Raw genomic sequence first — 22,080 nt, 5'->3', positions numbered from 1 at the left:
ATAGCTAAACTTTGCAAAGGTATTTGACAGGATTATACCTAGAACTCTGTTGCATAAATTGAAGCAAATGTGGATGGATATGAATCCTGTGATTTGAATTAAATGGTGGCTGATGAAGAGGTATTGAAGAGTAGTTTATGGAGGAGTTGAGTCCAGGAGACGACAGGTGACTAGTGGTATACTACAGAGCTCAGTACTTGGTCTTCTGTTTTTTAATTTTTACATCTAAGATATAGGAAATTATTTGACAGGAAATATTCAGTTGTTTACTGATGATTCAAAACTGGAAGAGCAATAGTAAATGAGGTTGATCTACATCAACTTCATTTACTAATAAATTACTCATTAAAATAAATGGCTTTCAGTTGAATGTGGATCAGGGGAAGGCGAACACACTTTGGTAAAAAGATATCACAAGCTGTGCACTGTATTGATGAATCTGAAATGCAGGAAACTGATGAGGCCAGGGACTTGGTAGTGATTGTGAACAAGGAACTGAAGTTTAGAGGGCATGTTGTTAAGGTAGCCAAAACAGCAGATTAGATTATTGAAGAACACAGTAACAAGCAGGGATAGAGAAGTTATTATTCACCTTTATAAGCTCTTTAATATTGCTGGAAGATCTGGACACTTAGATTCTGTGAGGTTGAAGAAATGGTGAAGAGGATCCAGAGATGAGTGGCAGATTGTAAGAGGTCTATAGAATAGATTGAAGGTCTGTCAGCTTTAAAACCTAGCTAGTAGGTGGAAAAGGAGAGACATGATAGAAGCATATAAATTATTAAAGGGATTTTATAGGATTAACACTGAAGACTTTTTTCAATACATGGCAGGAATGGAGAGAATGTCATTCATTGAAATTGTGTAAGAGTGGGGGGGGGGTATCAAGGGTGTTCAGGCAAGATTCTTTGGTTGGAGAGTGGTGAGTGGATGGAATGGCTTGCCAGAAGTAGTTGTGAGTGCTTCATCAGTGAATTAGTTTTAAGAACACAGATAATGAGTATTGTGTGAATAATGGCTAGTGTATAAATAATAATAATGAATCACCCTCTATGAGTCTTCTCTTTTGTAGGACAATTACTATACAAAAACACTTATCTTTTCTGAAGTGCTTCTGATGACTAGGTATATTCTGAGTTCACTGTTTATTCTTGCTGCTTAATCTTATCTTGATTAAGGATAAATGCATACTTTTTTATATAATAATATTCACAATATTATTTAAATTAATTTATGTGCCTATTTCTTATTTAAACCTATTATCTTTTTTCTTACTTAGTGCATCTAATTTTGATTACAATTTTAAATAATGTTATAAATGTCATTATTTATATAATTATATATAATGTGTTACTGTAATTTGTAACAGAATCAACAGATTTGACATAATAAATGTATCTTATTTATAATAAATTTATTTAACACAATAAAATCATATGTACATGATTGAATTCTAAAATAATTTTATTTATATGCCTAATGATTTGGTTTTATAGGATACTGGATTTTTAACTGCTCTACAAGTTAGTGAACGACGAAAGCAGGTATACAGAATTAGTACTGGCAGTCAAGAACTTGAGTAGGCATTTTCTTTGTATATGTACTTTTCTACTGTTTTACTGTTTTTGAACTTAGATTAGAGTTGAGTAGTTTTACTGTATTTTTAGTCCACAATTCGGATCTGAATTCCTTTCATTCTCATTTGTGTTCCTGAATGATATTACCATCACTTTCCCTTTCTTTTGTTTGATGTCTTTCATAAACCTTTCATTCTGTTACTTTGGTGAAAAACATGAAAGTACATTTCCATCACTTCGGTAAAATGTTGCTAATTAAAACTATTAGATCAGTTTAGTTAGAATCAGTGCATTATAGCAATAATTTCTTTTCACAAGAAAACCTAGATACATGACATATAAATATAAGGTGCAAATTCACATACACTGATTAAATGTTTCTTTAGTTAATGTATACAAGTTTGGTTATTTTCCTTATTTTCCATTATTAGTAACATTTGAAATAATGCATGCTATGTTCACATTATGTGGAGTGATAGTTTTAAAATCAAAGCATGTATCCTCATTTAGTCATATAATGCTGCAACTTCTGATTTGTCCATTCATTCATTCATTTCGTATGGTGATTCAACGGCCGTGAGCCCCTTTTACGGGGAGGTATGGCACCACCTCAATCCCCCCTATTTTTATCCATGCTTGGGACTGGCATAGCTGGCAATGCAGACCTATGGCTGGAGGGATTGTCTTAAGTATTCCTGACTGTATCCGTGTGTGTTCATGGGGCCGGTTTGTGGGATGAAAAACCCTAGATAAACTGGGAGAAAAACCCTGCTGACCATGCCCAAGACTGGCCAACTTGGCTATGGCCGAGGAAGAACCTTCAGCTCCTCACGTCGTCGACGGGAATCGAACCGAGGACACACATCTTCCCCAGGCATATGGTTGCTAAGCACATAGCCACTAGGCTAACCGTGCGGACTTCTGATTAGTGATTTCCATACATGTAATTTAGGCCTTAGTACCTTTTAAGTATTTTTCAAACATTCATATTACCTGTGTTCATTTTTAATATTTTTTGTATAAGCTTCTGCTAGAAATATGTTTATGGTTTCCCATTTCATTTTGTGTACTGGTTTAGACCAACCATAAGTTTTTTCATTCAGTTATGATCATTGCCATGCTGATATTATTATTTTGCAATTTAAAGGGTTAAAGTGTCTTACAGGTTAGTGAGAAATAGGATCCAGAATTGGGTTGACAACACTGGTATTTTCTTTGATGGATAGCATGAATTTGCTGAAGGATGGTCATGTTTTAGTGATCTGCTTGCTTATTAATAGGATGACACTGGACAAGGGAAATGTACACAGTAGTATACTTACATTTTTAAATGGTTTTCAATAAATTGCCATGTGATAAGTTGATAGTTAAACTAGAATGGATGGGGTTCGATATTAGATTAGTGCACTGGAGATGGGCTCTCTGATTGGTATCTACAAGTTGTGTATGGGGAACAATATCTCAGAAGAGGAAAGTCACTTGTGGTGATCATCAAGAGTCTGTCTTAGGTGCTGTGCTTTTGAATGTTTATGTTAATGATATTGGGGAAGGTTTGCATTGGGATATTCAGTTGTTTGCAGATGATGCAAAGTTGGGAAGAACTATGAAAAGTGAACAGATGTATTGGCTTTAAGAGGACTTGAGTAGGCTGAGTTAATGGGCATAGAAGTGGGATGCCAGTTCAGTGTTGCAAAGTGTAAAATTTTAAAATTTGGAAAACAAAGATGGGATGTAGAGTATATATTTGGTGGGGATATATTGGAGGAAGTGAAAGAATTAAGAGATATGGGTGTGATTGCAAATAATGATCTAAAATTTAGAGGACATGTTTCTAAAATTGTGAGAACAGCACAATGAATTCTTTTGATAATGTGGAGGACACCGACTTATAGAAGTAAGGAGATTGTGGTTCTATTGTATATAGCTTTGATTAAAACGTTGAATATGAAGAAAGGTTGAGAAGATACAATTTACAGCATCTGGTGGATAAGAGGAGAAGGAGTGATATAATAGAGACGTATAAGTTGGTAAGAGGTTCTTTTCAGATTAACATTGAAGAGGTTTTTCATAGAATGGTGAGAGATGCAGGAGAATAAGAGGCCATCCTTGGAAGCTGTATAAGGAGGATCTGAGCAAAGGAATGAGAAGAAGGTTTTTGCATGGAGAGTGGTGAATGATTGGAATGCATTACTTGAGAGTATGGTGTCTGTAGAGAATGTAGATGTATTTAAGGCATGGTATGATGAGCTGCGTGTATGATTGGGAGTGATGTTCCACAATGAGTCTTTGATGCTGTGGAGGTCTGGGGATGATAATAATAATTCCAGACTGATTTATTTGCCCTGCTTTTGCTTTTCCATATGTGCATAAAATTTAACATAAGTGTGCATTTCTCAAATGATTGCTGATCTTGGGTAAGCATAAATGCATTTGAAGTTTCTTAACTGTACTTACATTTGATATTCTCAAAGAATGTCTGCACTACATATTATTAATTGCATGTGAAAGAATTTTGAACCTCAGTTTATTACTGTCTGGTTGTGTGCTTGAAGTTTTTGTATGTTTAGAAAAACCTTAGTGTGTGCTTTGTGTTTTATTGCTTTATCACTGAGACCTAATGTCCACAGATAGATTTTAATACTTTTTTTTTTGTCTTCTTCTTCAAGAAGAAGGAGTTTAACATGCCTAAATCAGTGAAAAAAATTCACAGTCCTATACTATATTTTATTCACAACATGTTTTAAAATTATTTCGAGGCAGCAGTATTATGTGTTGCACTAAAGAGAGTGGTTGATATCAAGATATAATATATGTCATGTACTACGGACCTCTTCATTTGGGATATTGTTTAATTTGTACATTAATGATATTAAAGATCATTGGGAGATGTCCAGCTGTTAACACATGATTCAAATCTAGGTAAAGAGGTACTTAAAGAGGAACACTTGACTTTGCTTGTGATAGTAGTTTTTAATTGCAGTTTAGTAATAATTGACTTAGTTGTCTTTGTTTATAAAGACAACTTGTTTAAACAGTGTCACCTTGTTGATTTTACTGTTAAGTATGCATGTACTTCTGTTCTATTCATTTCATATTGAAGATGTCTGTGAAATATGGGTAACATTTTTATGTTAATAAATACTGCATAAGGTATATTAATCTGTATTATTATTCAGATAGGTCTCAACTGAGAAGCCAGAAAACACTATTTTACCCCCATTCCCCATCTTGATGGTGAAAAGCAAGAATAAACACATACTGAATCATTGAGTGCATGGGTCATCAAGGACTCCCGGGCATTAGGCAACAAGTTTACTGTGGGATGAGTAACTAGAGCAGGAAGCTGACAGTTGACTAGAATAAACCAAATAAAAAAAATGGAATATAGAAGAAAATAAGAAAGTTATAAAGTGTTTTTACAGATCAACACCAGAAAAATGGGATTTTAGAAAGTGTATGCACATGATTTGGAAACAAATCCCAGCTTTGGCAGTAACAGAACAATGGCTTATGGACCAAAAGAATTTTATCATCCATAACAACATATTTACTCAAATCAAGTTTCAAAGTTATATAATAAGTCAACAGATCTAGTTGCAACAGATCATTAGGTAGCTGTACCTAGCCTAAAACTTCAGCTCACTGATCATCATACCTTAGATTACTTTAACAGAAATTCATTGTGAAATTGGTCCTATTGGAACGTGTGAGTTCTACAAATGAGCAACAGAGGCCACCAACTTAGAAGTTCTATATAAATGTAGGCTAAAACAGTTCCTGTTAGATGCAAATGTGGTAATAGAAACAGTCATAACTGAAAATATAAAGAAAACAAATTAGCTCATGTATAGCAAGGCCTTTTATCATTATGGTGAAGGTTGGTTGTAGTTTGCAAGATCAGAAGCTGAAAATGAAGTAGTATGCACCATGGAAAATCAAGTTGGAACAAAAAAAAAGTTCACGAACTGCATGCTGAGCTTAGTGCTAAACTTGAAAGAATTTTAAAGAAAGATGGCTGAAAAATAATAACATCAAAAGCAAGATTATAAATACAATAATGTGACCAACAAAACAATTATGGAAGATATTGCACAGCCAAAGCAAAGAATTGTTGCAGCTGCACCAAAAATTAAAATTAATATAAAGCAGGAATCACTCAATATGTACAAAATGTTCAGATTTGACTGAGCTAATGTCAGTTATTTCAGTTTCCACAGGAAAATACAGATGCAAACAATCATTAGAAAAAGAAAAAAGACTTGAATTTTGGATGGTGACTTGGGCTAATCCTGTTCAATATAATAAAAATGCCTCATGGATAATGGAAGTAGAATCAGAAATAATAAAATTTAAAAAAATGCAAAATGTTTTTACTAAGAAAATGGTCAGTGCACAAGATTAGAAAATTGAAAAACTATAGTACATCTGGCAATTAAAAAAAATTACATGGATTTTGGTTAAAGCATCTAACCAGTTTACATAGTCCAGTGGCACAACAATTTAATTGTTTGTTACATTCAGTCTAATTGAAAGATTGAATGATATCTAGGCATAAGTTTGTTTTCATAAAAGATAAGGGCAAATGTGAAAACCAAGTAACTGTCATCTAATAACATGCCTGCCAACTACGCTTAAGTTGCTACTACAATCATAGCAAATTCCACATACTCACATTACTCACCAAATAATTAAATTTACCCAACTGAATAAAAGGTCAAAGACTCCTTTGCCCAGTTGGTTTTGAAGGAGCCCTTTAGTTAGAAAAATGTGGATTTGAATCATTTCTATGATGTGAAGAACCTTAACCAGGCTTTTCAATTAAAGATGAGTTAGTTGGTCTCATACCAAGGTGGAGGCTTTTTTTCATCCTGGAAACTAGGCTTCCTGAACACACGTAACTACAAGTAATTGCCTTTAGAAGATGTAGCAGAGGAATGACAAGTGGACTGCATTAAATTTCCTAAAATCCCTAATCAAAGGACTCAACCCATCTTAAACATATGAGAAAATTGGATGGATGATGGAATAAAAGGCCATTTTAAAAAGGTTAGGGGAATGAAAAAGTACCACCTTATTGATAAAATCATCCTCAAAAATTCAAAACACCAAAAAAACTAACTTAAACATGGAATGGAGAAACTACAAGAATGCATTTGACTTTCTTTCTCTCTCTCTCCTACATTCTTTGGTTACTAAAATTGTTGGAGATATTTGGAATTAGCAAAAACATATATTCATTTCTGTCCACTGCTATGAAAAAAAAATTAATAATAAACAATTCTGAGATATTAGCATTAGGCATGGAATTTTTGAAGAGTAATGATGATTTCTTGTCATTGTTACTCTTTGACATTTTTTTAATTTTTTTTTATTATTATTATTTTGAAGAAAACACAACTTGGATATGAAATTTTTAAAAATGAAATTAAAATGTCCCTTCTGCTGTATGTGGATAACTTGAAATTAAATGGAAGAGCAACACAGCAAATAGACTCATTACTGAGGAAGATTTGTATTTTTAGTTAGGAATTATGATTTATTATTATTATTATTATTATTATTATTATTAACATCTGACTTCCATGGAGTCAGACTCATCATGGGAGATCTATACTCTCTCATGCAAAAAAGATCATTGAACCATTCCTTAAACCCATTGACAGTTTTCTGCACTAAAACAACACTTTCAGACGATGCATTCCACTCACCAATCACTGTATGCAAAGAACCTGCTTCTCATTCCCCTGCTCACACACTCCCTATACAGCTTCCAGGGATAACCTTTAGTTCTATCCTTGCCTCTCTCTACACTATGAAAATCCTCCGTCACGTTAATCTTATAACAACCCTTCACCAACTAATATGTCTCAGTCATATCCCTCTTCTTCTATTCACAAGGCTCTGTAAGTTGAATTCCCTCAATCTCTCCTCATATCTGAAATTCCATAGACCTGACACTAAGTTAACAAACCCTCTCTGGATTCTATCCAATATATCTTCATTCTAATGAAAAGCAGGTAATCATATCTGTTTGAAGCCTAGTGGTCGAATATTTAGACTTATGTACATGTTTAATGGAATGAATACAGCATAGAAAAACAATTAAACACACATTTAATGGATCGTATATTTCATTTCGGTCATAGAGACATCATCAGAGATACAATCTTAAAATTATAAAAATGTACATTAGTCCATATTTGGTCTGATCAAAGCCTTATACAAAGCTAAAAATTGGATTTGAATGAGATAAATTGCAATTCTATCTATTAAATATTCATCAGTGCAGAGAGTGTGTTGTGGCAGATGCAGAAGAGATTATTCAACTAATGAGTGCCCATTTTGCTAGATGCTATCAACCTCATATGGAGCAAGCTCAGTAATAAGTATTTAGATATGTGCAAGCTTAATGGAATGAATATAGACAGAGAAACAATTAAACACACGTTTAATGGATATCCTATATTTCACTTCAGTCATAGAGACTTCATCAGGGATACAGTCTTAAAATTATAAAAGCACACATACGCACACACACGCACACAAAAACTTGAAACAGTAATTGTAAAAAATTAGATTAAAAGCCTCAAGTCCTATGAAGGACACTCTCTATGTGTGCTGTTGGACAAGAGGCCTAATAATTAAAGCTTTCCAAATCTTGGGAAGCTTAACAGCCATATTTATTAAGATGAGGCTAGTTCTTCAGATCTGCCACTGCTGATTCTGAAAGTCTTTCAAATTTATATTTATTACAGTGAAGCATGATAATTTTTTTCCATTTGATTCTGTGCAAGGGTATCGAAGACGTAGACAGGTAGACCCAAATGACCATTGATAACATATGGCATTTACTTATGGCAGTAGATGTATTTCTTGTGTACAATTTCTAGGTGAATATTGGCAGATCTCACAGTTTGATCATCATAAGATAATTTGCAAGAACAAGGAAGTAAACACCTGGAACAAAGAGAGGAGTGCATAGATCCTTAGGAGAGTGGATAATGACAGCCAGCTTCAGATGAGGTTTAAAAGCAGTACCGAAATTATATTTCTTTAGAGTTCTGGCTTCTTTTTTTTTCTGAGGTGCCCCAAATATAGGGAATAGTAATAGCATTAGTGTAGTCTGTATGTTGAGAGGGATGGGGAGGAACAGTTTATTTTTAATTGGCCGTGACATAAAAATGAAAACTGATTACTTTTGCTACAAGTACTTCTGTCTTCTTCAATAAAAGGCTAACATGAACTATAACATTACTAAAATGCAGAACCTACAAATTCTATATTTTAGTAATTTTTGGTTTTCATTTTTATATTGTTATGGCCAAATAAAGCCAATGTATTGCTCTTTATAATTGATTTTTACTGGTTGTAAGTCTACATAATCATCAAGAACTATCTGTTTTTTTTTTTTAGCACATAAACTTCATACACTTCTGATACCTTCCCAATGTGCAGGAATGTTTCAGCATTGGATCATGTGTCAGAAGTGTGCAGTGACAGGATATGTTACCAATTATTGTAACTGTCACACTAAAAAGAGCATGTAGATAAGAATTTGCAAAGAGCACCAAAAACTTAGTTATGCTACTTGCATCAAATTATAATAAAAGAACATGTAACTGCATGTTTTGGAAATGCTTTTCTCTTTTGATAAAACTACACATTGAACATCATATGGTATTTGCTGAGAGATTGGTTTGGTCCATCAGAGTTTTCTCTAAACACTGCTGTCTTTAAAGTGATTTACCTCATATAAAAATCCTGCCAGTTTTGTCAACATCTGAAATTCTAATTCATTTCCTCCTTAACACTGTCTTAGTATTAATTAAATGATATACACTGCACTTTGCTTTCATTGACTCAGACATGGCAGGAATTCTATTTAATGTGTTTCTGGTTGTTGGTGTTAATCATCCTGCAATTTGCTTGTGTGGTCATAGCATTAGCACATGTCACTGATAGCACAGCCACTGCTATTTAAATACATACTGATTGCATGTGCATATTCATATCATTTTCCTGTATTATTCTCTTATTAGAATTTAGTTATAATATAGATTAGAATATAGAATCTAATATAGATTAGAATATGGATAATGTGTTTTTACACCAGCTGCCTCTCTATAGCAGGCAATACTGGGTATTCTGTAAATGTACTTCTACTCATTCACATATGTGGAGCATTATATGCATGAAACTATATAAATAAATGCATGGATACCACATAAGATATATGATAATTTCTTCATTGTTTAAAATAAATCATTTAGAATGAAATCTTGTTCTACTGCAGTATTTTGCATTAAATTAAGATATAAATCTGTTCACTCTTAACATGTGGTATTTTCAACACAGTTAAAATTTTTAAGCTGTAATCCACACTTGGACTCACTTGGTTGTGAGTCCAAGTTGTGGTGATCTTAGTTGTGCTCTCTATTGTTAATAATGGGGGGGGGAATGACCAATCGATTAACTTACTCTGTTTTGTAGCTGCTGCTAGAGAAAGCAAGAAATGCGTATTTCTTTATAATATAGCTCTAATTTTACATACAAATATTAGATAGATTAAACCATATTCAATATATTTTTATATTTCTTGTCTTTTCATCTCATAATTATAGTTTATTATTAATGGCAAAATGTTTAACATATGATTTTTTTTTATCTTCTAAAAAGGGGCTATCAATTGGCATACACAAAATTGTAATAAACAATACAAGTAAATGCAATATTTAAGTAATCAGATGCATATTTTATCTGCCTGGGAAAAAGTCAAAATCTCGTAATTATTATTTTATTTTATTTTATTTCACTTTTTGGTAATTTTTTGCCCACACCCAAATTAATTACCTGTATCCAAGTTTTAAAAAGTTTCTTGTTTGTTCTAAGTTAAATTTTGTTTATTATTTACTGACAATCCTAGTTAAAAGCTACTTCACAGAACAAAGCTTAGTTTATGCACTTTTAGGAAAACAAACAAATCTTTAGACATATTATGACATGACATATATAATAATTTATAATGTTAGAATTTTACAGTCTTTTGATCTTTCCACCTCAGTTTAATCCTTTGAAGCCAGCTGAGTGATAATGTGTTTTTACACCAGCTGTCTCTCCATGGCAGGCAGTACTGGGTATTCTGTAAATGTACTTCTACTTGTCCACATATGTGGAGCATTATATGCATGAAACCATATAAATAAATGCATGGATACCACTTAAGTATATACATGGAAACCATGTGTTGTTTCTATACTAATAGTATGAGAAATAAACTTCATTATATGCCAGTTATGACCTCAGGGATGTAATGTCATGTCAGGTTTATTGACCTGACAGTTAAGTGCATATACATTCTTTAAGAACAATTAATTTTTGCAATATTTCTTGACTTCAAAAGTGAAATATGTTTTACTATTTTGTGTGTATTGATTTGGAAAATAGTAATAATTCATCAAAACAATCTACCATAATGAAAAAGCATTGAAAAATAGCATATTGAAAAATATGCTAACAAGATAGGGAAGTTAATTATCCCTCTTTGTAAGGCAATGATTCAGCTGCATTTTGACTGCTGCGTACAGATTTGGTCACCTGGGTTTGTTGGGGAGATACCAGGAGTGGTAGAGAAAAATCAGAGACAAGTGAGTAAGCTGGTGATAGGCCTGTGGAATGTCCCCTCTAAGGACAGGATGAAGGTTTGTGGGTTACAAAGTTTAGTTGATAGGTGGAAAAGTGGGGACATGATAGAAACTTTAAGATATTAAAGGGGATTTATAAAATTAATGCAAAGGAAAATTTTCAATATATGACAAATAGTCAGAGAACTAAGAATATCTTTGGAAGTTGTGTAAGATTGTGGTTAGTGGAGGTGTGCAGATCAGATTTTTTATATGTATGGAGTGAATAAGTGGAATGATTGCCAGAATTAGTTGTGAGTTCCCTGACAGTAAATGAGTTTAAGGAGAAGTATGATAGGTTTTATGTGTATAATAGATAATTTTGGTCTCCCATGATGAGTCTCTGGACTCTATGGAGATACAGTATATTAATAATAATAATCTTCTTTTTATTCCTTCCCTCCTCTTTTACCTTATGGTGGCAAAGATTTTTCTACACTTAACCACTACAGTATTATTATTATTATTATTATTATTATTATTATTATTATTATTATTATTATTACTATTATTACGGGCGACTCCAGGGAGTCCTTAGACTCATCGAGGGAGGCCCTAAACATCGTGTCCTCACAACTATACGACATTCTCACAGTATCTATCATACCTTGCCTTGAACTCACTCACCGTCCTAGCACCCACAACAAACTCTGGCAGCTTATTCCACTCATTTACCACTCTAAAAGTAAAGAACCCAGCTCTAACACCCCTGCTAACCACACTCTTGCCCAGCTTCCATAGGTGTCTCCTAGTTCTCCCACCACCAGTCCTAATCTCAAAATTATCCTCTGAGTTAATCCTATAGAAACCCTTTAGCAATTTGAATGTCTCAATCATATCTCCCCTTTTCCGCCTATCGACTAATTTCTGCAACCCACAAATCTTCAACCTGTTCTCATATGGTTCATTCCATAGACCTGCTATCATCTTAGTCACTCGCCTCTGGATCCTCTCCACCTCCTCCCCATCAAGAAGGAACCTAGGTGACCAAATCTGGGCACAGTAGTCAAGATGAGGTCTTATTAAGGCTCGGTACAGAGGTACAATAACTTGCTTGTCTCTGTTCATCAAGGTATTTTTCAACAACCAAGTGAGTTGATGAGCTGATTTAGTTACTTTTGCAATGTGTCCCCTAAGCTTCATCTCCCTATCCACCAACACTCCCAAGTCCCTGGCCTCATCAATCTCCTGGAGTACAGTTCCACCAGTGTGGTATACTGCTGCTAATCTTTTCACACCAAAATGTATAACCTTACATTTTGTCACATTAAATTGACATCCATTCTCCTTAGCCCAGAACTCCAATCTATCCAAGTCATCCTGCAAGATTTTTGACATCTTCTGCATTCACTATTGCCCTACCCAACTTTGCATCATCAGCGAACAAATGAACTATTCCTCTTAGATCCTTCCCTATATCTTTAATGAACAAATTAAACAGCAGTGATCCAAGAACAGAACCCTGCGGCACACCATTAGTCACAGGCCGTTTTTTGGACTCTACTCCTGAATAAACTACTCTTTGATATCTCTCTCAACTACAACATATGGCAATGAATATAGGATTGGTGAGATAGATAGGTGGGAGTTTACGGATTAGAATTCCACGTGGTATCCTGTCAAATGCCTTTGCCAGGTCCAGCAGTATCACTGTAAACCCATTACCCTTATCCAGTTCAGCCGTCACCATGTTATAAAACTTGAGCAAGTTACTGAGGAATGATCTACCCTTCACAAAGCCATGCTGCCCCCCCCCCATACAGTATCTCATTTTCATCAATCCATTCCTGTATTTTTCCCTTGACTACTTTCTCCAAGACCTTGACAATGACTCCTGATATGCTGATCAGTCGGTAATTTGCAACCGTAGTCTTGGATCCTCCTTTTAGTGGAACTATTTTCCCCTCTTTCCACACCTTCGGGACTAAACCAGACCCGAGACTCAGATTAAACAACATGGTCAAGGGCACTGATAATTCTTTAGCTGCTTCACGCAAGACCCGTGCCGGTATACCATCCAATCCCACAGAGGTATTCACATTAAGGTTCTGTAATAGACTATTCACCTCCAAAGTGCTTGCTCAGTAACTCCACTATATTGACTGCTTCAGTGACCTCCTTACTATCGTCATTCCTAAATATCGAGTCATTCCTAGTATCGAGGATAAGGTGGTTAGTCCGATGCCTCCTGGTGTGTCCTATGTCTGTGTGATGCATGTGTTCACAGGCAGGTTTGCTTGTTCTGGGGGACGAAAAACCTGAGTTTCCAGGTGGGAAAAAACCCTACCTCCGTATGAGATGGGCTAACTCACCTTTTAGTTGAAAGAGGCCATGAGGATAAACATTGCTCATGTTAGTGATGGGAATTGTACTCAGGTGTTTCTGACAGAAGGACTTTGTCTATACTCACTGAGCTATGGAGGTTCAATAATAATAATAATAATAATAATAATAATGGCAATGCGTGCAGCAATTTTTACTATTACTACAGCCATTCTTTGGTCATAATTTATCTGGATATATATATATAACTCCACGATACGTCTCTGACTCTATGTAAGTCAGATAATAATAATAGTATAATGTTTTGCAGAAATGTGTAAATGTAATCAGTCAAGTACTTATTTAAAGATACTTCTAAAATTGTCCCAAAGTACTTTTATAGTTTATAGTGACCACACTACTTAGTAATTCAGTACCGGGAAAGTTAATAAAAGTTCTAAAAAATTCAAAATTAAAATTGTGACCAGTTTCCGAAAAACAAAATGATACTCAACATTTTTATTGTGAAAATTTAGAATTTGGTATATATTGTTATGTCAGCTGCGCCATTGTTATGTCTTTATTTTTGTCTCTTTTACTTTTACTTGGCATAGTTTTACTTTTTCTTTACTAAGAAAAAGTGTAAGAAGTAACTAAAGGTTACTTCTTACACTTACCAGAAATTAGCCTCCGACAAATTTGTTTATCTTAAATCGACTGCGCCAGCCGGTGACTAGTTCCTGATACTTTAACATCTTACTTACTTTAACAAACTATCTCGACAATATTGCTTAGCATTGGGAACATGTGGTATGCAGTCACGGCTCCCTTCTTAACTTAATGTCGAGTGTCTCCCTCCCCCACTTATACAGGTTCGGATTTTATAAGTGGTAGGTCAGTCTCAAACAACAGAAGCATACAAACTCTGATTTAAGATAAAATATTTTAATGCAGCTAAATTCATATACAGGAAAAATCATGTAAATATAATACTAAAAAAGGGGAGTAGGTTCATGCACAAGTGCCCACTCAGTAGCAATAGGCTCAATCAATTCTTCTCACGCACTTCCTAATGTGCAAGCTTATATAATTCTAATCGAGGAGCATTAATTAATCAGTGGGTTTGCGCTAAGATTAACTGATACTCCTGTCCTTAAGCAAGTTTAGCAACATTTAATAAATCAATTTATACATGACACGTTCTCTCAATCCTATAGATTGCTTATCTTATGAGAGGTAAACTCCTTGCTATTTAGCTCATGCAAATCGCAGGCTCAATATACTGAGCAGAAACTTCATTTATAGCATTTCATATAGCACTTCATTTCTAAAACTGTTCCACTAAAAGTTCACACAAACAGAAATTTACAAGTCACAGCAGGAAAGTCCAATCAAGACGTATAGTCCGAAACAGATCTTCTAGTCGGGTCAAGCAGGACTATGCTTAAGGTTTTCCCCTTTCTCTTTGTTCACTCTGATTTTACAGCACTTCTTATGCATATAGGGTAAGAAATATTTGCCTTACCGGTTAATCTCCTTAGCAAAGTGGTCCCTTGGTTTTATGTCTGATCTTTCCTCGGATATGGCAAGAATTCCTTTCTTTCTGTCTTTCTTTACTCAATCCTTTCGAAGTCGTCACATTGGCGGTAACTCACCAATGACCCTGTCTGCTGGTTCCTCATTGTTCAGTTGGATGACCTGTACGCATCGGGACTCACTGCAACGTGGAGGGTTGCTGGACACCAACGACAAGCTTCCTCAGCCTTCACGGCCTTCTCACTGGCACACAGGAAAAATGCAGGAAACAAGAGAGCGTTTGAAGTGTGCGCCGCTCCTTATATCTTAGTGCCCTCTCTCTCTGTCTACGTCACTCACTCAGCCGTCTTTGATTCGTCAGATAAGGTCACGTTCTTTTCTCGGCAGCCTTCTCGACAGAACTGTTACTGCAGGGATTACATTTCGGATTTTCTGCTGTGTCATGGACTATTACGTAATGATCAGGTCTTCTGCTGATTGGTTAACATGAATTTTTCCAGTATTGGATATTATTCTAAAACAATATTTGAATTATTTTACAAGAACATTAATAATTAAATTGATACACTTTACATTTACAAGTTAGTTGTTGCCTCTCTACATAAACTCTTGAGAGTTCAAACATGTCTTTACGTTAATATTCTTAAGTGAGTATTTTCTCATGTTGTGGCTGAAACAAATGGCGGATACGTAGTGGGCCAGTAATTTCCGACACAACAATATTTAATAATGATTCTTATAAGCATTTTTTTTCCCTTCAGTAATTAAGCAGCATTTAAAGGGCTTTAGAATTGTATTTAAAAAAAAAAGATAAAATATTATTATTTGATAAATGAATCTCATCTCATCTTCCTTTCCCTCTTTTATCCTGTGGTGTCGAAGGTTTATTAATCATCGGACCTCAAACCGTTCACAGGATAAGGTGGTCAGCCCTACGCCCCAGTGTATCCTATGTCTGTAGTGTTGAGCTCTCAAAGCAAAGCCTGTTTGCCTGCTCTGCATGATGAAAAACCCAAGGATAAACTGGGGAAAAAACCCTACTAATATCAAATACCTACTGGATATCAAATAATAAATAAATATTATTTGATATCCAGTAGGCAAATAATGTTGTAAATTATATTTTCTGCTTTTCTGCACTTTAGTAGAAAAAAGAATAATCTTGCAATCATTTCTCAATAAGCACAAGTAGCATGTTGTTGCTTTTTATTACCATTTTTTAAATATCCATTTCACATCAGTGAGCATTATTCTAATAATAAGAATAAATAATGCATACAGAAAAATGAAGTGATTGATAGTGGGAAAAAAAACAAAGAAAGAAAAAAACAAAATGTATACCAGAACTGTATTTTTGTTTGGAATGTGAAATGTTAGCATTCTTAAAATTAGTATAGGATGTTTACAACATCAAATATATAGGCATACAGAGGAAACTGTCATTTGTTCATATTTGGTTAATAAATATATTTATTCTTCTTTTATAAACTTTTGTGAACAGCACAGTTTAAATTACATTTAATTTATGAAAATAAATTAAGTTGACAAATACAGTGAGTGTTCATCAGTGATTATTATTATTATTATTATTATTATTATTATTATACACTCCATGGAGTTGGCAGAGTCATTGTGGGAGGTGTATTGAACTAACAACATATCTATGTTGTCAGATGAATACACCTCAATAATGCAGGGAGTATTAAAATCCTTAACACTCCCTGCATTAACCATATATGCTAATAATGCATTCCATGCACTGACATTTCTCCATATAAAAAATCTACTCTTCACACCCCTCTTCACTGCACATTCTTACACAACTTCAGGATGGCTCATCTTTCCCCCTCTTGCCTTGCACTCTTTTTATATTTTATTAGATTAATCCACTCTGGATTAATCTGATAAAATATTGTCGCTAACTTAAACATCTCTATCATAACTCCTCTTTTCTCCTATCCCCCAAACCCTACCATCCACATTTCTTCAACCTCTTCTCTGGACTCACTCCAGTGTTTCCACATCACACTGAAAATCAGGTGACCAAATCTATTACAACAGTCCAAATGTAGTCTGACCAGTGCTTTGCACAGTGGCACGACTACCTCCATATCCCTTCCTGTTAGAGTACTTTGTATCTTAGTGGCACTATGATATGCAGTCTTTGCAACACTTACAATATCCCTATAAACTTCAATCTGTTGTCAGTCATCAATCCCAAATCTGAATCTTAACCTTATATCTATGCACTCCAAAATGCAACGTTTTACACTTACAACATTAAAACTACAATATTAAAACTACAATCCCACTTCTTTGACCTAGTCAAAAGTCTCTCCAGATCTCCAGTTCAATTCAAGGGTATAGCTAACTGTTCTTAAGAATATGTGATGATATGTCCTCCATTCCCACAGCCTTATTAACATATAATCAAATCAACACCTGATGCATCTCTGATTCTTTCACTTCCAGTTCTCCTAATACTTACCTCCCTTCTATATATTGCATGGTATGATTTATACCAATTATAAATCATATAATTGGTGTATATACTGATAAAGTGTTCATTCAGTAATTCCACCATATCCTTTGCAACAGTTACTCTGCTACCATGACTATCAGTATCAATCTCCCATAATTATTCTTTCTCTTTCTTCCCAATATATATCACCACTATGATTATTATTAATATCATTATTCAGGCCTCCATGGATTCAAAAGACTCATTGCGGGAGGTCCCTCTGAGAAAACACAAACTCTTTCATACCACTCCTTGAACTCATTGACCGTTAGACCGTTCTTTCTCTCACTAAGCAATGCATTCCATGGTTCAACCACCCTCCATTCAAAGAAACCACTCCTCACCCTCTTGATCACAGCTTCCTTTTGCAACTTCCAGGGATGACCATTTCCCACTGTTCCACCAAGTGAAAGAACTCCCCAGTGATCCACCCTGTAACTGCCTCTCAACAGTTTAAAAGTCTCGATCATATCACCTCTCCTTCTTCTATTCACCAAACTCTGCAGTCCACATTTTCTCAGCCGATCCTCATAACTATCTTTGTACAGTCCTGAAACCATCTTTGTCATCCGTCTTTGTATCCTTTCCACAGTTAATTTATCCCCTTCAAATCCTGGGGACCAAATCTGAGAACAATAGTCCAAGTGTGGTCTGATCAGAGACTTATACAATGGAATGATAACCCTCTTATCTCTGCAGGTCAGTGTCCTTCTCATAATTGCAGCAATCCTCTGTGTTACCTTTACCACCTTTGCAATATGTTCCCTAAACTTCAGGTTTCTATCAATCATCAACAACAGATCTCTTGTCTCCCCTACTTCCTCCTGATCAAGGTCTACTGATCAAGGTCTTATATGATGTCTTATATGGAACGATAACTCCTTTATCTCTATAGGTTAGTGTCCTTCTCAGTATTGCAGCAATCCTCTAGGTTACCTTCACCACTTTTGCAGTATGTTTCCTGAATTTCAGTTTTCTATCAATGAGCACCCCCCCCAGATCTCTTGTTTCTCCTTCCTCCAGTACAGCTCCTCGAGTATGCAGCCTCCCATCAATGTATTCAAACTTGAAACCCTTACATTTTCCTGCATTAAACCATGATCCGCATTCATTTGCCCATCTGTCTAGTTTATTCAAATCCTCTTGCAGGGTTTCCGCATCTGCACTATTACTAATAACCTTTCCCAGCTTCACATCATCTGCAAACAACTGAATATCCCCTTGCAATCCATTGACAATGTCATTGAAATAAAGGTTAAACAATACAGGTCTGTACTAAGCCATGTGGGAACCCCACTTGTAACCTTCTACCTTCTTGATACTGTCCCCACCATAAACAATTCTCTGATACCTATCAGACAGCCAATCTTGAATCCAGTTGACTAACCTGACATTTAAACCCATGTGCTGTAATTTAAATATCAGCTTATCACGTGGCACCCTGTCAAATGCCTTTGCAAAATCCAAAAAAATGGTAGTGTATGCCTTTCCCTCATTAACTGCTCTTGTCACTTTATTATAAAAGGCAATCATGTTACTAAAGCTAGAGCACCCCCTTAACAAATCCATGTTGACTCTCACAGATAACATTACCCTCATCTGCCCAATGCTGTATACGGTCCCTCAGTAATTTCTCCAAGATTTTAACAACTACTGATGAAACACAAACTGGCCTATAGTTAGACAAAATCTAGTCTGCTACTGCCCTTATGCAATGGCACTATCTTACCTTCCTTCCATTTCACATAGCCAGGCTTTCATTGAAATGTCAGGTCAACGGAGCTGTCAGTTCTTTAGCACATTCTGTCAAAACCCATGGCGAAATTCCATCCGGTCCCATTGCTTTATTGACATCCAGAGTACTCAATATTTGAAACACACTCTTCTCTTGCACTTCTAAACCTCGATGCCCTATCCCTCTAGTACTAAACCCCACTTCCAGGTTGAAATACTCCAATAAAGTGTTCATTGAACAACTTGACTATGTATTTTGCACCAGTCACTCTGTTCCCATTTTTATCCAACAATGGGATTTTTTCACAATCATTTCTCCTCCTACTGGCCACATAGCTAAAAAATTCCTTAGTATTTTCTTTGGATCTCAGGGCCAATCTCTTTTCATATTCCAGTTTTGCCTTCCTTACTATACTAGTCACTCTCATGACCTGTATCTTATATTCTTCATGCATCTGCTCTCCACTCCTTCTCCTTATATATTTCTTCCATAACCTCTTTTTAACCAGCAGTTCCTTTTTGATATTGTTTGTCATCAACTTTACACCAAATTGTGGCTTCTTTGTCACTCATGGTGTACAGCTTACAATTGTTTCTAATAATTATTCCTTCACAATTTCCCAAGCACCAATGATATCTCACCCTTCCATTTCCTCCCTTCATGGAACTGCCCCAAGTTGATATCCTATACTATTATAATCACCTGCTTTATAATTCCACGAACATTCCTTTCTCTTTCATGTCTATTCATCTTCCAAGTCAAAGCCACATGGTCGCTCTCTCCAACGGGGGGCAGAGTTGCCATCTCAGTTATTATCAGCTATTCTGATGCAATGACCAAATCAAAAAACTCTCGAACCTCATGTTCCTTCATTATTCCACTAGGAAAGCATGTTTTGTGTACTTTATTAGTTCTAACACCTGTAATGATCATGTTGCTTACAATAATAAAATTATGCTTTGACTCTTTCTTCAGAACACACTTCCTCCTTCTCCTTGATATCAGCCAATCTCTTCTACCAGCTGGTTCATTTCATTTTTCATTTTCACTAATTCTTGAGCTCTTCTATTATGGTCCAAACTGTAGCTGTCATTTCTAATCACTCTAATCTATCAATATACCTTTCACTTACATTAATGCTTACATTCTCTTTGTTCACTCTAACACAAATATTAAACAATTTTCGCAATGTACATAAACTGGGAAAAATCCAGGGCAGAACTCGATCTTTGTGTTGAAACTTTCTGTGCTGCCGATGTTTGCTTCTTTATGGATGCCATTTTCAGAAGTAGAAGAAGTAGGAACAAGCAGAAAAACACAACAAACAAAAAAACAAACACTATTAAAGGACATTTGTATCCAGGATGAAAAAATGTAGCACAATTTATTATTATTATTGTTCAGGCCTCCATGGAGTCAACAGACTCATCGCTGGAGGTCCTTCCTAGGAAACACAAAGTCTATCATACCACTCATTGACCATTCTTGCTCTCACCACTCTATCAGGCAGTGCATTCCATGATTCAATCACCCTCCATGCAAAGAAACCACTGCTCACCCTCTTGCTCAGAGCTTTCTTTTGTACTTTCCAGGGATGGCCCCCTTGTCATCGCTACTTCCCGCTGCTCACCAAGTGAAAGAACTCTCCAGTGTTCACCCTGTAACTACCTCTCAGCAGTTTAAAAGTCTCGATCATATCACCTCTCCTTCTTCTATTCACCAAACTCTGCAGTCCACATTCTCTCAGCCCATTCTCATAATTAACATTGTACAGTCCTGAAACCATCTTTGTTATCTGCCTCTGCACCCTCTCCACAGTTAATTTATCCTCTTCGAATCCTGGGTACCAAATTTGAGAACAGTGGTCTGATCAGGGTCTTATACAATGGAATGATAACTTTTCTCAGTAATGCAGCAATCCTCTGGGTTACCTTCACCACCTTTGCAATATTCTCCCTGAATTTCAGTTTTCTATTGATCATCACCCCCAGATCTCTTGTCTCCCCTACTTCCTCCAGTACAAGTATGCAGCCTCCTTTCGATGTATCCCAAACTTCAAGACCACATTTTGCTGCATTAAACCAACATCCCCCATTCATTTGTCCGTCTAGTTTATTCAAATCCTCTTGCAGGGCTGCCACATCTGTAATATTACTAATAACCCTTCCAAGCTTCACATCATCTGCAAACAACTGAATATCCCCTTGCAATCCATTGGCAATGTAATTGATATAAAGGTTAAACAATACATGTCCCAGTACTGAGCACTGTGGAACACCACCTGTAACCTTCTGCTTCCTTGTTATTGGCCCACCATACACAACTCTCTGTTACCTATCAGACAGCCAATCCTGAATCCAGTTGACTAACCTGACATCTAAACCCATGAGCTGTAACTTAAATATCAGCTTATCATGTGGCACCCTGTCAAATGCCTTTGCAAAATCCAAAAAATGGTAGTGTATGCCTTTCCCTCATCAACTGCTCTTGTCACCTTATTATAAAAGGTAATTATATTACTTAAGCAAGAGCACCCCCTTATCAAATTCATGTTGATTCTCACATAACATTACCCTCATCTGCCCAATGCTATTTTATAGTTCCTCACTAATTTCTCCAAGATCTTAACAACTACTGATGAAAACACAAACTGGCTTAAGTTACACACAATCTAGTCTGCTACCGCCCTAATGCAATGCCACTATCTTACCTTCCTTCCATTTTTTGGGTACTTTTCCCATAGCCAGACTTTCGTTGAAAAGCCAGGTC

The 22,080-nt window shown here is 35.7% G+C and overlaps 1 protein-coding gene across 1 annotated transcript in view; it reads left to right on the top strand.

The window, feature by feature from the left end:
* Window positions 1-22,080, top strand: part of LOC150103052 (meiotic recombination protein DMC1 homolog) — a 320,619-nt gene that overhangs the window by 86,066 nt on the left and 212,473 nt on the right. The window contains exon 6 of the mRNA XM_090397700.1: window positions 1,497-1,579. Within this exon, the coding sequence (XP_090253826.1) occupies window positions 1,497-1,579 (83 nt within the window). The remainder of the gene's footprint in view (window positions 1-1,496; window positions 1,580-22,080) is intronic.

This window comes from Typopeltis vanoorti, chromosome 9, assembly GCF_054136105.1.
Source record: "Typopeltis vanoorti isolate ZY-2024b chromosome 9, IOZ_Tvanoo_1.0, whole genome shotgun sequence".
Taxonomy (NCBI): Eukaryota; Metazoa; Arthropoda; class Arachnida; order Uropygi; family Thelyphonidae; genus Typopeltis; species Typopeltis vanoorti.
Note: the sequence above shows the minus strand (reverse complement) of the source record. Positions and strands in the feature narration are given on the sequence as shown.